A 24,732-nucleotide genomic window follows, 5' to 3' on the forward strand; every position below is an offset into this window, starting at 1 on the left:
CCTCCTGTATAAGCAGATATTACACACATATAAGTTTCTACACATATATATACACACATTCCCACTATTTTTTGTTTCATACAACAAAACACGGGTACGGTATATCTGCACGTAGATTATTATTATTTTGTCAAGGTTTAAGCTTAGCGCCCTATTCATTTAGATTAGTTTTATATGAAACTCCAGTTGATTTCATGATTTTTACTTTATTTTTTATTTGACTTTATCTCTTTATTTTAGATATTAATTTAGCTTAAACTACATTGATTATCTATATTATATTATATAGTATGAGTAAGTCTCAAGCATAATTATTTTTTCTTAATAAAAAAATATAAAAAAAATAAACAATTTTAAACTGTTGCCATGCCGACCACGTTAAGTCAATTGGAAATGAGTCAAACTGCTATAGATACAGACGGCATCTCGTCATAGAAGGGGGCGTGGCTTCACCGAGGGGGAAAATAGAATCTTAAGAGAAAGATAATTTTCCACTCTTTTTAGCCATTTTCTGGTGGAATATAAACTTATTTATCACACACAAATAAAGTCAAGTCTAAATCAGGCCCATATGTATATTTTCTCACAGCAGATTGCTCAGTAGAAGTGAAAAAACTGCAGTTGTAGCTAGCGCTAGCTAACCGTTAGCATTAGCCCGATGCTAACATGTAGCATCAGGTTAGCATTCTCCGTTATTTATGTATTTATGGGCTGTTGAACCACTTTGCTCCTCCCCATGTCTTTGTATCTTTATTTAGTAGAAAACTGTATTCATAATTCAGCATTTGTTAAAGTAGTTTTTGAATAATTAAAGAAAGTTTAGACTTTTCTCCAAATTGTTTTCCCCCTTAAGCATGACCATATATGGGCGATTCCAGAGATGCCGCCTGTATCTATGAAACTTTACCTCTATCTACGTCACTTCCTGTCATCAGCTTAAAAATTCTAGTAAAAACAACTTTTAGGCCCAACATTTCTTCATTAAAATTGCTGCTTCACTGAAATAAAATGATAATTATGCAACTGATGTTATCCATCTAAATACGTCATATCTTCTTCTGCACCGACCACTGACCCTATGACATGCTAACCACTCTGCCACAGTGCGCTCTAATAAAAAAGCTGTACAATAAATGTCCTCACTCCAATCCAAAGCGAAAACAACATGCTTTAAGTGAGTAGTCGCCTGGGGGGGAGAGGTGGGGAGGGGGGCCCAGGGAGATTAATTTGTCTTATTGCGCAGCATGAAAACTGAACTGATGTTGATCCCAATGACGAGTGTAACTCCGAGGAGCCCGCTGGGAATACTAACAGGCCTTTTTCTGTCGCTCTATTAGTCACAACAGCAGCTTTTTACCGAGCGCCATACTGAACTGAACACACTGATTGTTTACCGCATTTCCAACGCTATTTGCATAACGTGCAATCACGGCAATATATCACCTCTGCATACATTATTGCACAGAATGGCAATTATATTCATTTGGGCCAAAAAATAATTGTAGGAGCATCATTTTTGGATTCGTTTACAATTATAGAAGTTACATTTAGATAGATATTTATTAAGCCACTGAGAAAATATCTAATTATTGCTTTTTCTTAACAATGGTAATAGCATTTATCATCGAGTCACTAGAACTAAAAATGTTAATAATTCATAACGCCCGGCTTTTCTCGTAACCCTTTCCTTTGCATGGGTTTAGTGCTCTGCATGTGGTTTGGGATCAATTTAACTAGACTCTCATTCCACATAATAAACATTTCACTGATTCCCATACACAGCAGAGCTCATATGACTTTGCACAGCGGAGTCTTTCATAGGACACAGTAATTGGTGACTGATAAATATTTGTGTGGAACAGTCTCAGCAGGACAAACGGAGAGGGATGTTTTTAGCCACAATGCCTGCTGACTCCACAACAAAAAACTTATAGGCCTACTTATATAGATGGATGATTTCTACTTATTTTTTTTTAAACTCCCCACTGGTTTTCATAGTAATAATCGTTGTGCTCCACAGCTCCTCAAAGTAATAAGGGCTTTATCATAAATATCATCTACTTTTAGTTTGTTGTTTCCGGCTACTTGTGATTGTATGCACTTTTGATACATCCTTTGATCGGTTTGATCTTATAAGAAACTACTGCCCCCACCCAGCCTTTCAATTTGGCCCACAAAACATGATCAGGCCTGATATGCATTGACTAAAAAGGATGAAAGCCACGTCTTATTCTGGCACATTTAAAAACACCAAATGGACCTTGCATTAAAAGGTGCATTGTGCAACTTTTAGAAAAAGTTTATATTGATATAAGTTGATGTGTCTTGCGTATTTGACCTTGTAGTGACCCAGTAGTTGTATGAGTGGTCAGCACGGCGCCTTAAGTTTCCATCACAGTGGTCTCTAGGACGCTCTACGATCAATTATTTTGTAGGTTTTCTGGTGAGAGTGAAAACCTACAAAACAATTGACCCTCAAGCGTCCTAGAGACCACCGTGATGCAAAGTAAAAGCGGCATACTGACCACTCATACAGCCCCTGGGTCACTACAAGGTCAAATACGCACAAATATCAACTTTTTTTTCCACATAAAAAGTTGCATAATGCACCTTTAAAACCTGGCCTAGTCTGTCTTAACATAAAACTTATTTTTTCAGTTAATTCCTACGTTATTCCAGGGTTTATTGACAGATTAGAAGTCATGTAAACTTGAAAACTATACCCTAAACCTCTCAAGTGATACATGACATTTAGTTTACTTGGACTAGGCTCTCGAACTGGTTAAAATACTGCTTGAAGTACTAATGCTTCTAACGCACAGGACCAAATGTATCTACTTACGTCAGAATACAATAAAATGTATCACACTTCCAGTTAAAACTAATGCATTTGCAATCACAACCAACCAGATGGAATAACTGCTTTGGAGGGTCCGTATGTGTCTGAATGTAAAATCTTCAAACCACATCCTCCTGTGAGAGCGAGTCCAAACAGAGAATAGATTGAGTGGGGTGAATTTGGAAGCGGCCGGTGCACGGACCCTCGGAGGAATGAGAAGGTAAACATGAGTGAGGTGTGAGCCATCTGTCTGCAGGAAGGAGCTCTGCACAGTCCAGCTTCTGCAGGCAACGAGTCTGCTGCCCCTCAAGGAAGTACAGCCTCGGGGGTCAAAAGGAAAACTTTACTTTATACAAACCATGAAGATGCAATATGCATGAGGAATAATTACTTCAAAAGTTTCCCCTTTACGTAACAGTTTGTTCTCTCAGTTTGTTTGTTGGTGTGAGGCGGCACCCCTTTGCCCCTGTGTCCTCTCTGGGAATGCTTCCAAAAGTTTCTTCTATATTTAATGACTTCTCCTCACCTCGCTGGAGGTCTGTGGACACGGGATACTGTGAGATTTGGCTCCACAAACAACAATTGATTTGGCTTAAAAGCAAAGCAGTTAAGGTTAGATTTTAGGAGGACGTTTTGTGAAACAGACAATATAGATTCAGCTGGAAAAACATTCGCAATCATTTAACGCGCACATAAATACTAATATGCTGTTTATTCTATTTACTCAATGAAATTTGAAACTGGTTAATTCGTTGAAGCGTTGCAACATTCTCGTAGAACCAGAGTTACATCCCGTAGCAGCTAGTTACTATCAGTCTGATTGATTATGTAGCAGTGTAGACACAGGCTTCAAGTAAAAAGTTGTTGAAAGAATCTACTTAAAATCTCTATTAGTTATTTAACATATGTACCACTTTTTCCAGAACTCTTCTTAGGATATAGAGGTCATGACACTGCATTCGCTTGTACAGTATTTGCTTTAAAGTGTTGGAACAAATAATCATTTAGATACTTAGTGAATTCTAAACATACTCCTTGTTTTGCCCTTGTGTTTTGTCACTCCACACAGCTACCAACCCTCCCCAGACCGAAAAAGTCTCCTATTTACCATTTTGCGTGTTGTTTGGCTCATTAAAGTGCACTGCAGTTTTGCTCCGTCTCTCCCTCCATTAATCTCAGCGCAGCCCGCGAGAAGCCGGCGATTCGTGAAAGCTCCCAAACTGCTCTGCTTATGCTCCTCTCTGCTGGAATGTCACGCTTTGCATCCTCCAGAAAACGCGGGGGGTTTTTTAGCTCTGCGCTTCTTCAAAACTCATTTTCCTCACACGCCTAGGCCATTCTCTTCTGGGAGCGCATTCACACCCGCAGCCAAGGCAACAATATGTACCGGCGGCAATAAAAAAAAAAGAAAGAAGATCTCTGTTGGTGAAGCAATGAAGCATTTTAATGGGATGAGTTGAGGCCAGGCGGGCGGTTTGTCGGAGAGGGCGCTGTCTCTGTCTGAGCGGTGGGAGAGTGTTTTGAAGTCCAGGCTCACCGGGGATTTGGATGATTTAAGGTGAAAAACGCAGGGTTAGATCTGCGGAGGGGAAGCGGCGGGGGGCACGAAAAAAAAGCCGTCTGGCTCCGCAAAGTGGTATTGATACGTACAGAGAATGGTGTAAGGAAGAAGAAGTGAAAAGTGAGGCCATGGCGGAGGCTTTGGCGGTGGGAGAATGGATCTGAAGGCTCAAACGCCGCATGGAAAGCTATACAGTGCAGGAATGTGCCGTCGAAACACAGCGGGATTTATGTATAGCTCAACAGTCAATGTACATTTGGGGTTCATCTATCAAAGACTACACCGGGCAAGAGGACAAGAGGTGTAATAAGGGGAAAAGTACAGAGTGTGCCCTTAATGTATACAATTTACTCAGGTGTTGCTCCTATGTGTGACTTCTCCACAATATACACCAATCCAGGCAACATACAGTAGATCAGAGATAACTGAACGCTATCTTTAGCACACAACAATATCCACTTGCGGAAATCCTCTCTGGAGGGCGGTTTTGTCCGTTCGGTCCGAGATTTTATCCAGATGCAACCAAAAAAAAAAATCACCCAGTAAGTCCATAAAATGCAGAGCCGGAAACCATTTTTCACCGTGTGTGTAATATCGGCTGCAACATCTGTTACTGATAAACACGAGACACGTCCATTGACACACGGGCTGCACTTCCTCTGTGAATTTAAAAAAAGGGAAGAATTCACGTGCCATCGGAGCGTTCCAAAGAGCTAGGAGCTTAGGTAGTCCTGGCCAAACTCGGGTCAAGGATCTGGGAATGAGTGGCGAGGCGCCGCGCTGTTTCCGACAGGTTGCCCTTGGAAACAATAACACTGTCAATACATCATTTAAAACAAATAAATCACTTGATTGTTATCAGTTACAAGGACTTGAAGTGGACGTTTCGCACATCGAGGCTTTAAAACGTTCTTTTGGGCACCTCAGGACATATCGCCATTCGTATCATATTTTATACACGGATTGCTGAGCCGTCTGCATAAACAGTGTGATGTGTTTTTTCCTCAAAAAACCTGAGCTTGTAATGCAGAGGTCCATCCACTAGGGATCAGTAATTCATGCCCCAAAGTGAAACAACTGAGACATTTTCTTCAATTATCTAGGTCAGTAAGGACTCATTTAGGTAAATTTAAAGTAAAACCATTTAAATATTAGTGCATATTTGACCTTTCAGTGTCCCAGCGGCTGTATGGGTGTTTAGCTTGGCGCTTCCCTCCCATCCCGGTGGCTTCTATGATGCTCCTGGATCAATTTTATTTCAGGTTTCGGAATGGAATATACATGTAACCATGGATCCGGTTCAATCAGCTGTTAATGATTGATCCTGGAGCGTCCAACAGGCGCATGGCTCCTCTCCATGTATTTCTTTCTTTCTTTAGTGGTAAACTATATTTATAATTCAGCATTTGTTAAAGTAGTTTTTGAATAATTAGAGAAAGTTTAGATTTTTCTCCAAATTGTTTTCCCCCTTAACTGTAAAAAATGCTGAATTATGAATATAGTTTCTACTAAATAAAGAAACAAAGACATGGGGAGGAGCAAAGTGGTTCAACAGCCCATAAATACATGAATAACGGAGAATGCTAACTTCATGCTACATGTTAGCATCGGGCTAATGCTAATGGTTAGCTAGTGCTTGCTACAACTGCCGTTTTTTCACTTCTACTGAACAATCTGCTGTGAGAAAATATCCATATGGGCCCGATTTACATTTCACTTTATGTGTGATAAATAAGTTCATATTCCACCAGAAAATGGCTAAAAAGAGGGAAAAATTGTGTTTCTCTAAAGATTCTATTTTCCCCCTCAGCGAGGCCACGCCCCCTTCTATGACGAGATGCCGTCTGTATCTATGTTAACCACCCAAGCATCCACCGGGGGCCAAGTGCATATTAACTACAACTTTTTTTTTTTACATCGTGCACCTTTGAGTTATTTTTTAACACATTGCACGGGTGTTTTATATGCATTTTATATGTGTTTTACATGCATTGTGCTTACACGAGCATGTAGTGAAAATTATACAAATGAAAACTCACCCCCTGAGTGTTCTTGAGATATGATGTAACATGTGAATTTCTCCATTGTGAGATCAATAAAGAATTATCTTATTTTAGCAAATTCATGTTTCATTAATTTTTCATCCTCTTTTGTCAGATGATTCAATCAACAGTCCACTTTATTTTTCTAATTTAGAAATCATTTCATGGTTTGGGCTTTACAGAGTTAAAAAAAAAAAAACCACACACGCTGCTCACAACAGGTTAGATTATGGGCTGAGTTTCATTTGTAACGCAGTATTATCCAGGAAGTACAGATCAGAGCACTTCAGCCATAGAAGAAGAAACGACCAAAGTAAACCGGATTGGCCCAAACTGTGTAAATATAGTGAAATACTTCTTCACGGATGTTTGCTTTAAGCCATGAGATTAATATGGCAAATTTGTGAGTCTAATCCGTTAACAAAATTGATAAAAAAGGATACAAAAAATCACGTAACACGTAATAACGGCTGCAACATCTGGGACTGATAAATTCTAGACATATCCATTGACATACAGGGCTCCACTTCCTTTGTTACAGTAGAGGCCCACTCCGAGGGTCCCAGCTAATAACAGAAAAATCCCGACTTGTCATTGGGGCTTTCTCTCCCAAGCCTTTTTTAAAAGCTATTCTTATTATGTGCTCTTGACCCCAGTCGTGACCGAGACACAGGAAATCCACTCTGCCCCATCTGAAATCATGTTAGCAGCCGCTGGGAACGGAGCGGTTAAAACAGCTCCCTGACTTTGAGCAGAGTAATTAACATGGCAGGACGCATCAGTGTGATAGAGGGACAAATGGGATCCCAGCAGCGGAGAGGAAATATCAAAGGTTAGCAAAATGGTCAACGTGATTCAAATTTTCCCCTGTTAAAATGGACTCTTTGAAGTTGCATTGTGATAAAGCGAGGCTGGAAATTTTAAAGTGAGGAGCACTGACAGCGTCTTTCAAATGTTGGCAGCTTTCGCACACCGCTCCGTTTCCGTCACTGCCGGTTTGCACAACAACGTTAAACGCGCTCGCTTTTATATAAAATGCTCACGTGTTGATTGAATATTCGCACTCGTGAGAAAATAACTAATAATGTAGCATTCGTTCACATGTGGTCTTTGCAATTGCATCCAGACAGTTTCTTTGGGGTGGTGTTTAGATGCGCTACTTAGACCCAATTTTTTAAAGTGCATATGACACACAGAAAGTACATAAAATGAATAGTAGTGCCTCAGATTTATGTTGGCGTGGCTGTGGCATGACTGGGACCCTTATCCATCTACTTTGGGAATGCCCTGAAGTGAAAAACTTTTGGGGGAAAATTAAAGATGTTTTATGTCAAAGTAAATTTCCAGTTATGCCCACTACACTAGTAGCCATTTTGGGGGGAAAATGTGGAGGGTGTGGACTCCAGAATAACACAAAAAATAATTTCTTCAGCGTTTCTCTCAGCAAAGCGCACTATCCTTATGAATTGGAAGGTGCGGAAACAAAATAGTTTTCAGCTCGATAAATGGCTGGGAGAATACTTGGATCTTCTCTCCATGGAACAAGCAGCTCTAGCGCTCGAAGACTTGAGCGGAGAGCACCCGAACATATTTAACTTAGTATGGTCTGCACTAAAACAAACAAATATATAGAATTCATGGCCTTTATGGAAAATGTGAAAATACGTTAAACAAATTATGAATGTTTGCGTGATGATTTGTCCGTCTTGTCTTGTCTTGTTGACACGTATGGCGTCAATATGTGGGAAGGTGGGTTTTGTCTTTTTAGGGCATTTGTAAGTTGAACTCTGTCTGCCAACCTACCCCTCCTTTCCCTCCCTATGTTGTCCATTGTCATTTTTGTGTGTGGAATGTACGTATAAGTTTGTCTTTTATGTCTGTTATTGTCAAATTAAATAAAAAAGACAGTTTTTATCCTCTTATAATAATAATTATAACTTACTTGCTTGTGGTAAGCATTAATAATTGGTATACAATGGTCTGGGTTAACACTCAATTCTGATTGGTTAACTGTATAACGCACAGTTAGTCCGGCATCAGTTAAAGGGACCATACGGATTTTAGAAATGTTAAAATGATGTATTTTCCTAATGTGTAGAATGAGCCCAGACCTATTCACCACAACTGCTTCTAAAATCCTTAATATAGAGTCTCTTTAAATTATGTTTTACATCACTCCACAGCAGCTGTTTCCATAGTGACGACAAACATTTGAGTTGGAAAGAGTTTCAGATAAAAGAGCTTAAAACATAAAAAAAAAAAAAAGCAAAAAGGTCACAATGAACAGTTTCAGTTTGTGCGACCGGGGTATAAGCGGATTAAACAACTCGGAGCCGTGCATTAAACAGTTTTAATGCACTTCGCGGAGGAAGTGCCCCCACGTTTTGCATTAAAACTGTATAATGCACGGCTCCTCATTGTTTAAACCTTACTTTTACTCTGATAGTTAACTAATACGCTAGTTAATAATAGTTTTACTGAGAACTAGCACTGTTTTGGAGATGTGAAGCGGCAGTTTTGAAGAGTAATTGAAATAAGTTTTTTGTATGGATAAGTTATGTTAGGAACATAAAGGGAAAGTTCCATAGGACTCTCTCTGTGATCACGTCCAATAAAAAGTGAAATGACAGCAGCTTTCAACAAACGGTTTACACTAAAGTAACGTTTCCAGGTCCACAACTCCACATTGATTCACATGATATAATTACTCACGACACATAAATTGATGGGTAATAATGGTTGTCATATGTCTTGTGGTGTGACTCTCTAGTGCAGTTATTCACACCCTGTGGCAGTGTATTGCGTGTGCATAGGGGAAGCCTCTGTCGCCACCTGCTAACCAAAGCATTCCGGGCAGCTGTCTCCGTGGAAACGGGTGCTCCGCAAATCGCCCCCCGAAACGCTCTGGGGTCAAAGATCATCTGTCAGCTGTGAACCGCGACACTTAACTGTAACAAACCCTCTTTCATGGTCGGCCATGAATGCAGAGAGACTGCACGGTGACTTACAGGCCAGTCACATCTCAACTTCTACTGTTTGTGCAGAAACTGTACAAATACATCAGACTTTAGTGAAATTGACAGTATAATGTGCAATTAATGACTTTTTTCAAACACAAAAATAAACTCTCTACACTGCAAAAAGTAAATATCAAGCATTGGCTTAAATGACTGGAATTGAGGAAATGTATCTTGTTTTGAGCGGTTTTCACTCATTTAGACACTTTTCCTGATCTGACCAAGTTGACTTTGCTTGTTTGAGGACATTTCAGACCAGTTCTAGGGTAAATCTCGCTTGAAATAAAAAAAAGTTATATTGACAATGAGATAAGAACAATTTTCTTGCCCCATTGGCAAAGAAAATGACCTGAAATAAGGACGAAATGTATTGAAACGAGTCAGAAACATCTCAGAACAAGTGAAATAATCCAGGACAAATGCCCAACAACATCTTAACCAGTCAAAACAACAAAAAATTGGATTATTATGCTCAAATTGGGATGTTTATACTAGTCTAGTTAAATACTTTTTGCAGTGTAAACTTTAAACTAAACGAAAACAGATTGTCCATTAACTTGGGAGGAAGTTTTTGTATAGTCAAAATAGATATTGAAAATTACCTTTTGATATCTTGAAATCTAGGTTTCCGGAGACTGTAGAGCAACAGTGTAATGCCTCATTTGAAAGCTAAGGCCTACAAAACTGATCCTGACCTTTTTGTTGCGTCGTCGATGCGTTTTTGCCCTATTTTTGAAGCGATTCTGTCATTTTTTTGTCGCTCTTTACTCAATGTTATGTTGCTTTTCAGGCACATTTTTTGTTTTTTTTTGTTTTTTGTTTTTTGCTGCTCTTTTGTTTCTTCCATTTACCACCTCTTCAGCATTAAACTACAGAATGTTGTGAAGCCAAGTACACACAAACCTATCCGTACATGCTAAAACAAATGTACTTTGTTCCTCATTTCTGTCGTAGTGGTTGTTGCACCGTCCCTCTAAACAAACAGCTTAAATCCTTCACGTCTTTCACCGTCGTTGAATAATTGATACAATACGGCGCATAATTTGTTCAGCCTGGCAGTGCATCGGGCCAGTGCGATTTTTAGAAGATCTCCAAAGTAAAACAGCCTTGATTAAGTGTTCCGGGTGATAATCCTTATGTTCGGGAGATGAGAGGGGGAGAAAGAGTGCAAAAGCTTTAGCCGCTTCACAGTAATTGTAGGGGAGAAGCTCTTTTTCTCCATCTGGCCTGAGTTTGAGGCCCACAGTCTCTCATTACATTATCGTTCGCAAGCGCCAAACGAACACACAAAAAAAATCCCGCCCACCAACTCTCTTTCTATACTCCGTGAACTCCCCGAGGACCACCCGCCTTCCCCTCGCACTGTCGCGGCACAAATCACAAGCAACAAGATACATCAGGTCGACGCGAGTAAATATTTGGAGGAACATGTTGCTTTAAGAGTTGATGTGTCCAAAAAAAAGTACACAGTTACAGGAAATGAACTCGCCAGGCATAAAGAAGGAAATACATACAGTGAGAGGTTGGTATTGGAACTAATAATGCAACACAGTGCAGATAACACTCATTTGAAACCAGCTTTACAAGTGCTCTACAGAATTTCAATGGTCTCCCCGCCCATGTCTCTCTTCCCCCCCCCCCTCTCCTGGTATCCCCCCAAATACCTCTGTCCTGTTGTCATGATAGCTCAGTGTGGCTCCACCCTGAGTCTGCGGCCACTGTATGAGAGGGACTGTGTCTAAACAATAGCGCTATAGGGTCAATGGGCTGCCCCCTCCCCTGTTCGGACCCCTCTCACCTCTTCCTCAGTAAAACAGGAGGACTAAATGTTGGGGTTCAAAAATAGATGAAAACACTGTCAGCGCTGTGGGTGGGACAATCCAGGATACACAAAAGCTTAAAGGCGCGCAACGAGGAGAAGTGGTTTGTTCCAACAAGCCACACATTTATTAATTTTCTTCACAGGATTTGAAAATGTGTTTTTTTTTTACAGTATGCTGCTACTGTAAACAAAAAAGAATATAAAAGCAGACATTCTGTGGATCTAGTTATAAACACTATTTCTCAATGGTGCACTGGCAGCTGGCTGTCGTTTACATCACTGTGACTGTGTTTCTCCCTGAAAGCCGTGGAATGTGATTAGAAACTCATACCTGTGAACAAATGGCATGTTAGAAATGCGTTAAAGGGAACAGGCCACAGTCTTTCAATACAGAGATATGTTCTCACCTGAGCTTAGACGAGTTGATGCGTACCTGTCCGGTCTTTGTTTTTTTTTGTTTTTTTTAATTTAAGGTAGTGCAGACGAACAATACAAAAACAGGTCCACTGACGTGTAATAATAATAATAATCATCTGTCCGGTCTTTGTGCGTGCGGTCAGTCACGCAAAACAACCAAGCAAGTTGTTAGGATTTGGCATCTCCCAATGTATTCCTTTGGCTCCAAACAGGGTGAAGATGGAAGCGACCACGCTCTTCCACGGGCACAAAGACCAGACAGGTCCGCATCAACTCGTCAAAGCTCAGGTATGAGAACATATCGCAGTATGGAAAAACGGTGGCCTGTTCCTTTAAAGAGGGGGTATTATGCTTTTTTCAATCACATAGCACCAGTCTATATCACACTACAATGATTTTTAAGAAAGTTCGGAATGAGTTTGGACCGCCACTAACAAATACCCTCCCGCTGTCACTGTTTGTCAACATTAAAGCAGTACTAAGTAACTCTTCCCCCTAGCGGCCATAAGCGCAATTGCAGGTGTAGTAGCAAGTTACGATTTTTTAACTTATTAATTGTCTTGGAGAGTAAATACTACGCTGACAGGAAAGACGAAGGGAGAGAGGGTTTCTGTGCATCCAATTATACAATGGAAATATTTTTTTTCACACAACCCTGGCTGTAAATACTGTTTAAAGTGACGTTAGCCCGCAGTTAGCTTTGCCCGTTAGCATGTTAGCTTCTTCTTTGTGATTCCATTAGTGTGTATTGCTTTCTCTGGACCGGTGGCAGTCAAGTTGCAAACATGGTTTTCTGGCCAGAGACACCAGGAAGAGATGAAAGACCCTCCAATCATCCCATAAACACTCGTATTACCCCCACAGGGACTACGGGAAGGATTTATTAAGGTAAACACGTTACTTAGTACTGCTTTAAACAAGGGCCCTATACTTAAAGTGACAGTCTGGAAGTCTAAATGTTTTACAAATGTTATAAAAATGCGCAAAATCGACCACCTGCTCTTGCATTTTGATGTGAAGCAAGTAATAATACTGTTTATTATCGTCAGAGTCAAATATCCTCTGGCGTTGACCGATGAGACGAGCTTTTCCTGTGAACCAGCCTGTCAGGTCCAATCAGGAAGGAGGGGGAGGAGCTTGAACACTGATGATGATTTCCTCTCTACTAAGAAGGGCTTTCTGGTTAAAGAGGGGAGGGATTTGATTGTTTACTTTCAAATTTCAATCTATTCTTCCTCACTTTGCAAACTCGCAGACTATCACTTTAATCACGAGTTGCGAGATAGTCATTTTGTCTTTTAAATGGGACATCAACCATTTAAGCAAATATCATTCACAATGTGCTGTTCATATTAAAAACATGTAACATTAAGTGCTTTACTTACAAAACTAAACCACTAAATAAAACAATAACATAATAAATGGAACAGAGCGAGACCAAAATGTAAGATTGACTTGATTGCGCCTTCTTTCACCACGCAGCGCAACAGGGCAGTGATCTTTGTTTTGATTCAGCAGTCCTGTTGAGTGAGCTGCCAGACAGTGGTGTTTACACAGATTTATGGATTTGTATTGGCAGAATCCCAGGACGATTGCTCCTCACCAGAGTCAGCCACGGAGACATGAGCTGTAGCCTGTCTATAAATCATGTATCGCACAGAGGAGCTGGTGTCCAACATTGATTTTGAAGGACAAACTGTCGTCCGGCTGCTTCACCTGGATCGGGATTGATTGCACGGCGGATCTGTATTTCGCAGCACGTCGGACGGGAAATTATGAATGGCCGGGATTGGTTTTGTTGGTGTAGATTTACAGCGCGGCGTCGCCGGTGTGATGGATGAAAGGGAGCGGCACATCGAGACTGCTTCTGGAGTGAAAACTGACATCGTATTGGCCGACTTGATTTTCTCTTTGACTCAGGGTGATGCGACATAGCAGATTGTTGATGTGACTATATATTTATCTATCGAGACTGACAAACGGCAGGCCTCCACTGAAGTATACTGCTGTGATAATAGATGCTAAAGTGGAAATTAATCCTGTTTCTTCAATACCGCCAGTCACTAAACACTATCTTGTTCCTGGGGGCTCAGAGTGGATCATTGTAATGCAGCTTTAACTGTGCTCTGTCCCAAGAATGTTTCCACAGCCAGGGATTTGTGGCGTTGGACAAAACACACAACGCTAAAGGCCAGTTTTGGAGAAGTAGAAAAGAAGCAAAGTAGAGAAATCAAATTAGGAAAGTGTAGACATCAGCAAAAGATATCAAACAGAAACGTTCAGCAGCAAGTTAAAGTACCCAACGCTAGCGTCACCGACGACAGCAGACACAGGTAAGAAGGTTTTTGCAGAAGCCACTGGACGCTGTCTCATCACAAAATTGCTTCTCTCCAGATTCCTCATCCAGTCAGACTTCGATCCAACTGTGGAAAAACACATTTAGGCTAAGCCGGTTTGGGGAGGACTCATCCCATTTAATGCCAGAGAAGTTTGGGGGAAGAGAGGAGGAAAAAGTTCAGAGTCTGTACTTGCACATTGAATGTACAAATGTTATTGCCTTATATCAACCTGTTTACTTTTATTCATTTGTTTATGAGAGATTTGTCCATCTGTGCACCCTCAACAATGGATGACTTCGCAAATCATCACTTTGTGTTTAGGTCGACCAATATATCGGGCCGATATTAAAAAGCCAAAAATCTCCAGGCCCGGCTAGCTACAAGTCTGGTTAGCTACAAGTCTGGTTAGCTACACATCTGGTTAGCTACAAGTCTGGTTAGCTACAAGTCTGGTTAGCTACACATCTGGTTAGCTACAAGTCTGGTTAGCTACAAGTCTGGTAGCTACACATCTGGTTAGCTACAAGTCTGGTTAGCTACAAATCTGGTTAGCTACAAGTCTGGTTAGCTACAAGTCTGGTTAGCTACAAGTCTGGTTAGCTACAAATCTGGTTAGCTACAAGTCTGGTTAGCTACAAGTCTGGTTAGCTACAAGTCTGGTTAGCTACAAGTCTGGTTAGCTACAAGTCTATGTACAAGTAGCGAACTGTGATAGCTGAGCTAGTTTAAACCTCTGCATTTGTAATGTTGATCGATGCGTGATATGCCGCGGCTAGCTAGCTAGCGTCCTTCTAACTGCTGGACGCTAGTGCTAACGGCAGGCTGCTAATGCTAACGACAGGATGCTAGTGCTAACAGCAACTAATCAAAGCAGGGACAGAAACTATGATTAAATCACCTTCAAGTAATAAAGTAAAATCGACCACTGCTGAAGCCGCCAAGTGTTTATGTTTTTATAGGATTATAGACCAAACATATCGGTCAAAAATATCGCCATCAGTCAATAAAAATCACAAATAACGGCATCCCATATTGGTCGACCTCTAGTATTTACAATTATTTTCACCACAAATATAAACATTAACGGCTTGTACCACTACTACTGCTTTTATTGGGGAATACTGTATGATTGATAACTGACATTAAAAGAGTCAAACAGGAATTTTCAGACATACATTGATAATAATTAATAATCAACCAATCAATTCCTCCTTATCTGGTTTAACGTGAAACTAGATAGATGGACTAGGACTAGACCATGTCCAAAATGGGACAAATCCAGGACTAAACTAGGTCGACAAAGAGAACTACTTAAAATCCGCCTTTGAGAACATTTGAGAACTAAGCAAACAGGGATCTCCAGTGCAGCTAATCCCCCCGTCACTTTAGGACTGTAAAGTATGGAGTACATCTGGAGTGCTGCGCCGGGGGTCACCTGACAGCAGCCGGGACCAGGGGCCTCTCTCTGGGAACAGGAAGTGTGACATCACAGCACTGACATGCAGGAATGTGGGAATGCTGTTACTGCGGCATCAGGAGAACCAGACATACAGAGGCCAGAGAGGTGGACACAGCAAATACCTCAGCACATCAGAGAGGACGGAGGGACATGGAGGGAGGGACACGAGAGAACAAGCTGAGATATGTATTCCAGAGTGATTTCCCCTTGGCTCAAAGCGACAGAAGAACCAGCAATCCGGTGGAAAAGTCAAATTGTCATAATGCGTTTTCGTACACTGGCACATGCACACGGGCTGCTGTAACTTTTGGACTGAATTGGTTCATGCTGCGCGGTGCTCAATAGGATTCCTGGATAAACAAGAAGCTCCGAAACTACATCACTCACATTTTCTCTGGGCACGATTTCAACCCCACCCAAAAACAATTTCATTCTATTGTGAAAGTCAAGTTGTGAAAATGTTCTCTTACAAAGCAGAAACCATGAGAAGAAACGGTGCTTATTCTACAGTGGCACAGCGGATATCTCTTTCGCCACGTATCAAGAAGGGTTCCATTCCCGGACACGGTGTATAAACATATACAATAGGCTACAACAGGCTACTCTCTGGGGCCAGGAATACAAGATTTTAGAATCTCTTGCTTTTTCTCTTCAAATCAAGTTAAATCTTTCAGTTGTTCAATGCTAATACAAGCCATGTCCAGTTTAGGGTTAGGGTTAGTCATCAGCCAATAGGAGCTAGTTATACTAATATACTAATACTAATACAGACCATAGCTTGCCATAAAACACTCAAAAATCATATAGCATGTATTCTTTTGTGCTGCTAGACAGTTGTGACTACAGCTGTGTTACACAATACCAATACAAGTAAGGGTAAGTAAGTACAAGGGATAAAAAAAAGTAACAAGTGGAATGCTCTATTGAGTTATCCAAATATTCTCCGATAAGGATTTCCTACAATTGAAAACTTATCGCAGGCATTTCCAAGGCAAGGCAATGTAGCAAATTAGCTTTCAACAGCACATTAGAATGGGCGTCTGTTTCATGTTGGACCCCACATAAATAAGCTACAATAAGAAAAGTAGTGTTCTTGTCTTTAGCCTTTCTCACTTCTGCTTCTAACCACTACTTTGGCAATTAACACACATTTCAGGTTCTATGTTGCTTTTACTTGTTTGAATCTGCCAAACATTTTACAGACATTTTACACTTGTATTTTCTACAAACACTGCCTATAGGCCCATTGAATAATATTTCCTAGTGTTGCATTGGCCTTGGGGGCACGCGGCTCTTTGGAGAAACACCTGCTGATGAACTCCTTGCGCTGGAACGGAGAGGCCTGTAATGGGTTTTGACAGCGAGTGCTCGGAGGCTGTGATCCGCCTCACCTCGGGGCCCCTGACGTAACGGGCCGGGCACAGAGCGCTGCAGCCCGGGGCCATCGACCAGCAACATGACCCAGACTTCACAATAACAAGAGCCTGCCATCCCCTCCATGGAGGTGAAGCTAACCGTCATAATAGGCAAAGGTTTCCTTTTGCGCATGACTCAAAGGGTGGGAAGCTTTTTTTTCCTGCAATCACAGCTGTCACGGGGCAGTCTGGTTGAAGTGTGGCTGTCTGACCACATCAACTACCACTGCTCAGTCTGTCACTCTCATACATTATTGCACAGGCAAAACAGGTGAAGTGCCTTTCTCGAGAACATAATTACAGTGCACTGTGGCCAGAGTGAACCTGTTGAACTTCAGTGGCTGAACGATCGCTTTGACACTATAAGGCAGTGGTTCTCAACCTGGGGGTCACAAATTTGGGGGCTCGCCAGATCATGTAGATTAAATATACATACCTTTTTTAGCGTATATTATAATTTTATTGTCGCATGTGTGTGCTCTTATATGTTTGTAATTTGATGAATTTCATTTTAGCCATTTGTTTTTTTCTTTGTTTTTTAAGAAGTATGTAGGCTAATGTTACGATTTCTCTCGGTGTGACCCGGGCGGGGGGGGGCACAAACCCCTTTAACTGTTACAACGGGGGTCGCGGCTCCAAAAGGTTGAGAACCACTGCTATAAGGAATCATGCCATCAACTGCTGAAAGATAATATTACACCATGTTTATAAGAAATGGCACACAATGTCACAATGTCCCACCACAGGCCGGCCCTTCAACAATCTAAGAGCTCATACGACTGCCACCTAATATGAATTGAATCTACTTTCCAATTCACATGCAAACAGCAAAGTTCCCCTCATCAAACGACTTTAAATAAATCTATAGTCACACTCTCGCAGATCACAAATGCCAGCTAAATGTCAGCGAGGATGTTAGAGCAAGCAAGGCGGGCAGAAATCATTAAGTGTGGCATATTGAAACAGAGAACAGTGCTTTTCATTCAGGCAGCGGCTCCAGGAAGTATTCATACTGCTCTATTTTAAATCTTATGTTCTGATACACTCACGATTATACAGAGGCTGCTACTGTCTGTATCGTCATTGAACATAACAAAAAAAAAACAAATTAAAAAAGAGGTCTGAAACTTTGCAACTCTGTAAGGCGAAGGAGACAGAGGAATAAACCACAGCGGCGTTTACATAAAGACCCGACTCATTCTTCACTCATCAGATCAGCGCCCGGCGAAGTGACAGGGGCCAGACTGTTCCCCTCTCAGTTTGAGGAAGAGAGCAGAGACGAGTCTAAAGGAAACATGCTGCCGCTGCCCGGGAAACCAAAGCAAAAAAAACAAACATAGCAAAGACAAAATCTGCATCTGGCTAAATGCCCCGTCTCAAACTCTCCAGCCCCTTCAATTCAACTCAACTCATGGCAGGCAGAAGGAAATGTGGGATTGGTAGTTTCTTCCTTCTCTTTAGTCCCATCACCGGTGAAACTTGGAAAGACAAAACCTTTTCCTGAAGCAGCTCTTGGCGCATTAAAAGTTTGAGAACCCCTCCTGCCGTGCCATGTATATACTCTAGTGGCCATAGCAGTGTAGTAGTGATAAGTAGCAGTAAAAGCACTCACCTCTGTATTCCAGGTGATGGTTCTCCAGGGGCGGGGGGCTGCCCGGGTCCAGCTCGGCCAGTCTGCGGCCAGTGGCACACAGCTCGGAGCGCAGGTTGGTCACTTCGCGGCTGGACGACTGTATGGCCCCGTCTATCCTTTGCGCCAGCTGCTTGTTGTCCTCCATCATTTTAAGGATTTTCCCCTGGAGAGCACATCCACAACACAGAGCAGCGGCATGGTGTCAGCATCGGGACTTACTCCACACCTGCTTTCTTTCGTCCCCCCCTGACTTTTTACTCTGCGCTTGAGGAATCCACAAAATCCGACCCTCTGCTACTTGGACCCCGGGCGCTGCTGAAAGTGTGCGCTCCGGACGAGGGGGCTGAGCGGGAGGGCGAGAAAGAGGAGCGGAGGGGGAAAGACTAGCGGCAAAAGCAAAGGCAGAGATTGGGGAGAGAGAGCGTAACAAGCAGCTGCTCATAGAGAGGACCAGCGCACAGTGAGATGACATGCAGCCTTTAAACGGACCGTACCATGTGCTCCAGGGGCGGGGGGGGGAGGGAGAAAGGGGGACACTTCTCAAACTGCCGCTACTGCATTATACAAACCATGCCAACTCTTTAAGGAATCCCAAGTAACGTTAACACCGCGAGGGCTTGAGCAGCTTTATCGAGAACGGAGGGAAGCACAAATAGTTTCAGATTTTTTGCGGGGGGAGTTTTTTTTTTTTGGACTAGGTTGGACACGCAGAAATGGTTTCCCGTGCCCTTTTTTGACGAACGCTTGTCAAGCCCCCTCTTATGTTTTCACTAGCCCTCTCGCACACTCCCCCGCTGGCTTTTGTCTCACTCCGGCCTCTTCATTCACTCCATTATATGCCGCTGCCTGTCTTTGTCCTGGGAACGCTCACCCCCACAATGTTCCGGGAGGGAAGGGGCCGGGCCAAAAAAAAATCCAAAAGAGGGGAGCTAACTTTCTCTTCAGCAGAAAGATTGGTATAGTATAGTAACGGGTCTGGGCATGTTACCCCGAGTAACTTTTCAATCTCAGCTTTGGGGATAACTTGCTATTTTTGAACCAACAGTTTCCTACTTCAGAATAACTTTACAAATGTGTTACTAATGTGTGTTCATTCGAAAGACTTTTTTTGCAGTGTTGAATGAGTATTTATTACTAAATGCCAGGTTCTACAGTGCACAAGATACTAACTGGCTTAAAAAGTGGTAGTTAAAGTGCATATGACAGGTTTTAATGCTTTTGAAAATATGACTTATTTAGAAAAACAACATCAGTTGCATAATTAGCATTTATTTCAGTGAAGCAGAAATTTTAATGAAGAAATGTTGTATTGTTTCATTTGAATTTTTACGCTGCTGACGGGGAGTGACATAAAGGTAACGTTCCAGAGCAGTCCCATTGACTTAACATGGTTGGCACGGCAACGGTTTAAAATTGCCTTCATCTATGTCACTTCCTGTCAGTGTCCAATAAGGAAGTGAAAGTATTGACATCAAATGGCCAAACTAAAGAAAGCTGGGTATAATCTTTAGCAAAATCTTGAATATAATTGTGTTAACTATTAACTTAACTTAACTTAATAACTTTAACCTCTTAAACCACATCTCCAATTTAAAGACACTGTATGGTTGTTACTATCTGTAGTTCTAATATAACAGAAGTTTTATGAAGCCCTTTTCCAGGAACAGGACATCTTTAAACTTCATGTATTAGGTTTTTTTCATTCATTCCATACTCAGTGGTGATAAGTGACGTATGTAGCCACAGCTGCCCTGGGGTAGACTGATGGAAACAAGGCTGCCAATCTGTGTCATCGGATTGGCTCTAATCACTCACTTACACACCCAAGCTGAACCCTGAAATTTAGTCTTAGGGGGGCAGACATTAAAGGGGCTGGATGCAAGTTAGTCATTTTGCTCACTGCTGCCACCTCAGGTTTTATGTGTAACTGCAGCTTCTATTTTAAGTGCAGGATTTTAGAGGCAGTTGTGGGGAATATGTCTGAGCTCATTCTACATATTAGGACATGGCTGGAACATGTAGGGGGAGGAAAATACTTAGTTTTAACATTTTTAAACTCCGTATAGTCCCTTTAAGGCTGAACGATATGGACAAAATTTCATTTCTCGATATCCATGCCAGGTATCTCAATATCAATACGATACGATATAACTACGTGTTTGGTGAAAAACAAGCATTTTTCAGAAAAATAAAAACATCATAATACAAAAAAGTGCAGTTTTATTGATGAAAATCTCTATCATTTATATCTTGCTTTTCTGATATCAATATCTTGAATGTTCATATCTCGATATCGATACGATATATCTTTCATCCCTAGCAGACACTATAAGTTTTTACTTCTTTCTGCTCCTTTCCATTCATATGTTAAATGCTGTTGTTGCAAATGAATGAAATCAAATGAAAAATGAGTCTTAACACAGTCTTTGATTCACGTGCTAATCAGGTCCAACTGCGTATCTTCATCTTAGATGGCATGGCTATAATAGTAGTGCTAGTACTGCAATACCATTGCTTAATAGATGTACCAAGAACAACCAAGGTAGGCAAAGTACTCCAGATCCCATTCATTGCTCCTGACAGATTGCCCCAGCAGCAATGAACGATGGACAAATACATAGGACTTCCCATCAATAAAGTGTATACTTCACTGCTACAACTTCTATTTTTGTGCTTTTGTTCTCCCTAGAATAACAATAACTTTTAGTTGAATTCACAGCCCCTCCAATCACCTCTGAACCACACAGAGAGGAGAATCACTATCACAATTTCTGCCCTACAAAGTCTATCAAAGCAGAGTTGAAAGGTTTTTATTGTTTATTTGCAGCCCCACCGCCACCGCTCCTTATCACCACGGCTTTCATCGCACCAAACGCTCAAAAACTGCCGCGAACCATTCATTTTCAGTTAAAAACAATCCCCGATAGTGCTGAGCCATCACAACTTTTAATCTGCATTTGACATTTCATTTTGCGGCGCTGAGAACAGTCCCAGTGTGTGTCAGTGGAGGAGGGAGATGACGGGCGCATCACTCAAACTGTCAGCTCCAGCGCCTGATAACCGCTCAGGACTGATTCGTATTCACTACAGAGATACATGATACAAACAGCGGAGGACAAAATACTGAGCGCAGAGGCAGCTATAGGATGATTGTAGGGTTCAACATATGCGTCAAAAAAGAGTCCAATTGAAGACTTGTTTAAACCTGTTCCTCACTGTGCATTTTTGGCTAACTTCCTGTTGGCCAGTGTAGGCTAAAAACGACTTCCTGTCCATATTATAACGAAAATTAAAATAAGACGTGAAAAACAGACAAAACTTGAATAAACGTCAAACCGAGTGTGTTTCGTAAAAAATGTTCCCATGGCGGGGCTACTTTACTTTTATGTTAGCCTTTAGCTTAAGGTTTAAAACACTGACAGTTACAAAATGTTTACATCCTGTGTAAAGTAAATATCTAACAGCTGCTTGTTTTCTGCCACGTACTGTTTAAATATGAATTAATTTCAACAAGACATGGTTAACTCGCCATAGAGTTTGGGAACATCTGTTACCATGGAAATTCGGCATGTTTGCAGCTGCTAGCATACATTTTCCATAGATACAGACGGCATCTCGTCATAGAAGGGGGCGTGGCCTCGGCGAGGGGAAAAATACACAATTTTTCACTCTTTTTAGCCATTTTCTGGTGGAATATGAACTTATTTATCACATGAAAATAAAATCAAGTGTAAATCGGGCCCATATGGATATTTTCTCACAGCAGAAGTGAAAAAACGGCAGTTGTAGCTATCGCTAGCTAACCGGTAGGATTAGCCCGATGCTCACATGTAGCATCATGTTAGCATGTTTTTATGTATTTATGGGCTGTTGAACCACTTTCCTCCTCTCCATGTCTTTGTATCTTTATTTAGTAGAAAGCTATTTTCATAATTGAGCATTTGTCAAAGTAGTTTTAAATAATTAGAGAAAGTTTAGATTTTTTCAAAATTGTTTTCCCCCTTAACTGTTTTCAAACATGACCATATATGGGCGATTCCAGAGATGCCGTCTGTATCTATAGAAGGGGAGGTGGCTTCGACAGCAGATTGTTCAGTAGAAGCGAAAAAACCGGCAGTCGTAGCTAGCGCTAACTAGCATTAGAATTAGCACCGTGCTAACATGTAGCATCATGTTAGCAATCTCCATTATATATGTATTTATGGGCAGTTGAACCACTTTGCTTCTCTCCATGTCTACATCTTTATTTTGTAGATAACTATATTCATAATTTAGCATTTGTTACAGTAGTTTTTGAATAATTGGAAAAAATAGGCCTATAGTTTTTTCTCAAAATTGTTTTCCCCACATGACCATATATGGGCAATTCCAGAGACGCCGTCTGTATCTATAGACTAACATTTTTATGCAGTATAAAAAGTGAAGGAAAAAGCTGTGAAACAACTTTATTAGCTGCTGAGTCACTACTGGTAAATACATCTTTTAATGTGAACAATAACTCGAGTGTAATTATCCATTAGTCTATTATTGCTGCAATTCCCATGATTTCAGCGATATGATATCACAATCCTGAACTCTATGGGAATAAACAAATACATGAAACAGTCGTTATCGAGGAAGTCAGAATCATGTTACTATGCAACAAGAAAGAGGATTTCTTTATTGCCTCTCAAACCCCCAACTTTTGAAAAATTAATCACAACTGCTTTGTGCGAGGGCCATGGCCACATAGGCCTACTTCTCATTTTGTCTTTTTTGAAGAATAGCCAATGTCCATTTTCCAATCTCCAACAATATAATTTTATGAGCTCATTCTTTTTCTCTCTGGCTCTTTTTTTTTTTTCTTTCTTCCCATCTTGCATTCTGCGCCCTTGTCATTCAGTACCCAGTAATGACCACTGCTAATCTCCAATCCATAATGATCAGAGTGACAGGGGGTTTGCTCGTGCCACTGCAAGGTCACGTGTTCTGATCATTACCAGCGTCTAGACAGCCATGACACTGTCCCCATTTACATCCATAGACTTCAATGGATGAGGCTAATACAGTACAGTGGAGACATGCTTTTCTATTGGTGGCCCAGTGTTCTCCAAATGCTAGTGTTTATAATTAGACCTCCTTCAAACACTGACTTCTTTGAGGCATGTCGCGCCAAGCTTTTATACACTCAACACTGAGGAATGCGGGGAAATAAATGCTTCTGGGGTGAAAGGTCATGACATGTCACTGATACACATCAATAACCCGGGAAACACTGGGGGCTCAGAGATGTAGTGTGTGTCAAACAGATAGAAAAACAAAGAGAAATAGAGTTTAACATGCAGCCCTGTTTGCAGATTATTAACAACAAAATACTATGTTCCCTGGTAATATGTGATTAGGGAACTTATGAATTAATCACCATGAAATAAAGTGTCCATTCTTCCTGACAAACAGCATCCTGACCAGCAATAGCATTAGAAATATATACTGCAAACTAAAGAAATGAAATGAAAAGAATTGCCCCGTGGGGAGAAATAAAATCTTCTGAATCTGAAATGAATAGTAGGTTTTCCAATCATATTTTGGTTTTGTACTACTACTGTTCCGCTCATCAAAACAAAAGCCGTCATCAGCCAAGGCCAAACAACTGTCTTTTGTCATGAGTAACTGTGTTTCAATAATCCTAGTTTCAATGCACATTTTGAAGTCTCACATTAGAAGTGATGATGGCAATAAATAGCCTATTCTAAAATGTATTTGCATAAAAGTTTGTAGATCCCCTTGAGCTGGTTTTGGACTTATGCAAATGATTTCCCTGCAGTGACTGCAGTTCACAGAGTTGTTCTGCTACTGTTTTGTTTACTTTTTAACACATTGTTTTTGGCTAAATACACGCTGGATCTTATCATTTACCAACACAATTGATGTTTATTGGCCATGTTACATTTATTTACTGTTTCATATGCAACAACTCAAAATGACTGAAACACAATGGACTTCCAACTGCATATTCAAATATGCAATTGGATTGGACTTGAGTGGCAGTACACAGTTCTTATGGCTCAACTCATTATTTCTAAAAGCAAAACTAAATGTACAATTTAATCCACCTTTTTTTCCTTATTCATGGCCTATTAATTACTAATGCTTATTAATACCTTATTATTATTGAGAGAGCAACCTTCAATATAAAGTGTTACCCATAT

At 41.0% G+C, this 24,732-nt stretch overlaps 1 protein-coding gene across 3 annotated transcripts in view; it reads right to left on the minus strand.

Moving 5' to 3' along the window:
* Nucleotides 1–24,732, minus strand: part of kaznb (kazrin, periplakin interacting protein b) — a gene marked incomplete at its 5' end in the record, with an annotated part of 161,686 nt that overhangs the window by 72,937 nt on the left and 64,017 nt on the right. For 2 of the 3 annotated variants that reach the window (XM_079579517.1, XM_079579519.1), the window contains one exon: nucleotides 18,524–18,707. In XM_079579517.1, coding sequence (XP_079435643.1) covers nucleotides 18,524–18,707 — 184 coding nt within the window. Of the gene's footprint in view, nucleotides 1–18,523; nucleotides 18,784–24,732 lie in introns of those variants that run through there. The other variant, XM_079579518.1, reaches the window with a different exon arrangement.

Source organism: Gobius niger (assembly GCF_951799975.1).
Source record: "Gobius niger genome assembly, chromosome: 20".
NCBI lineage: Eukaryota > Metazoa > Chordata > Actinopteri > Gobiiformes > Gobiidae > Gobius > Gobius niger.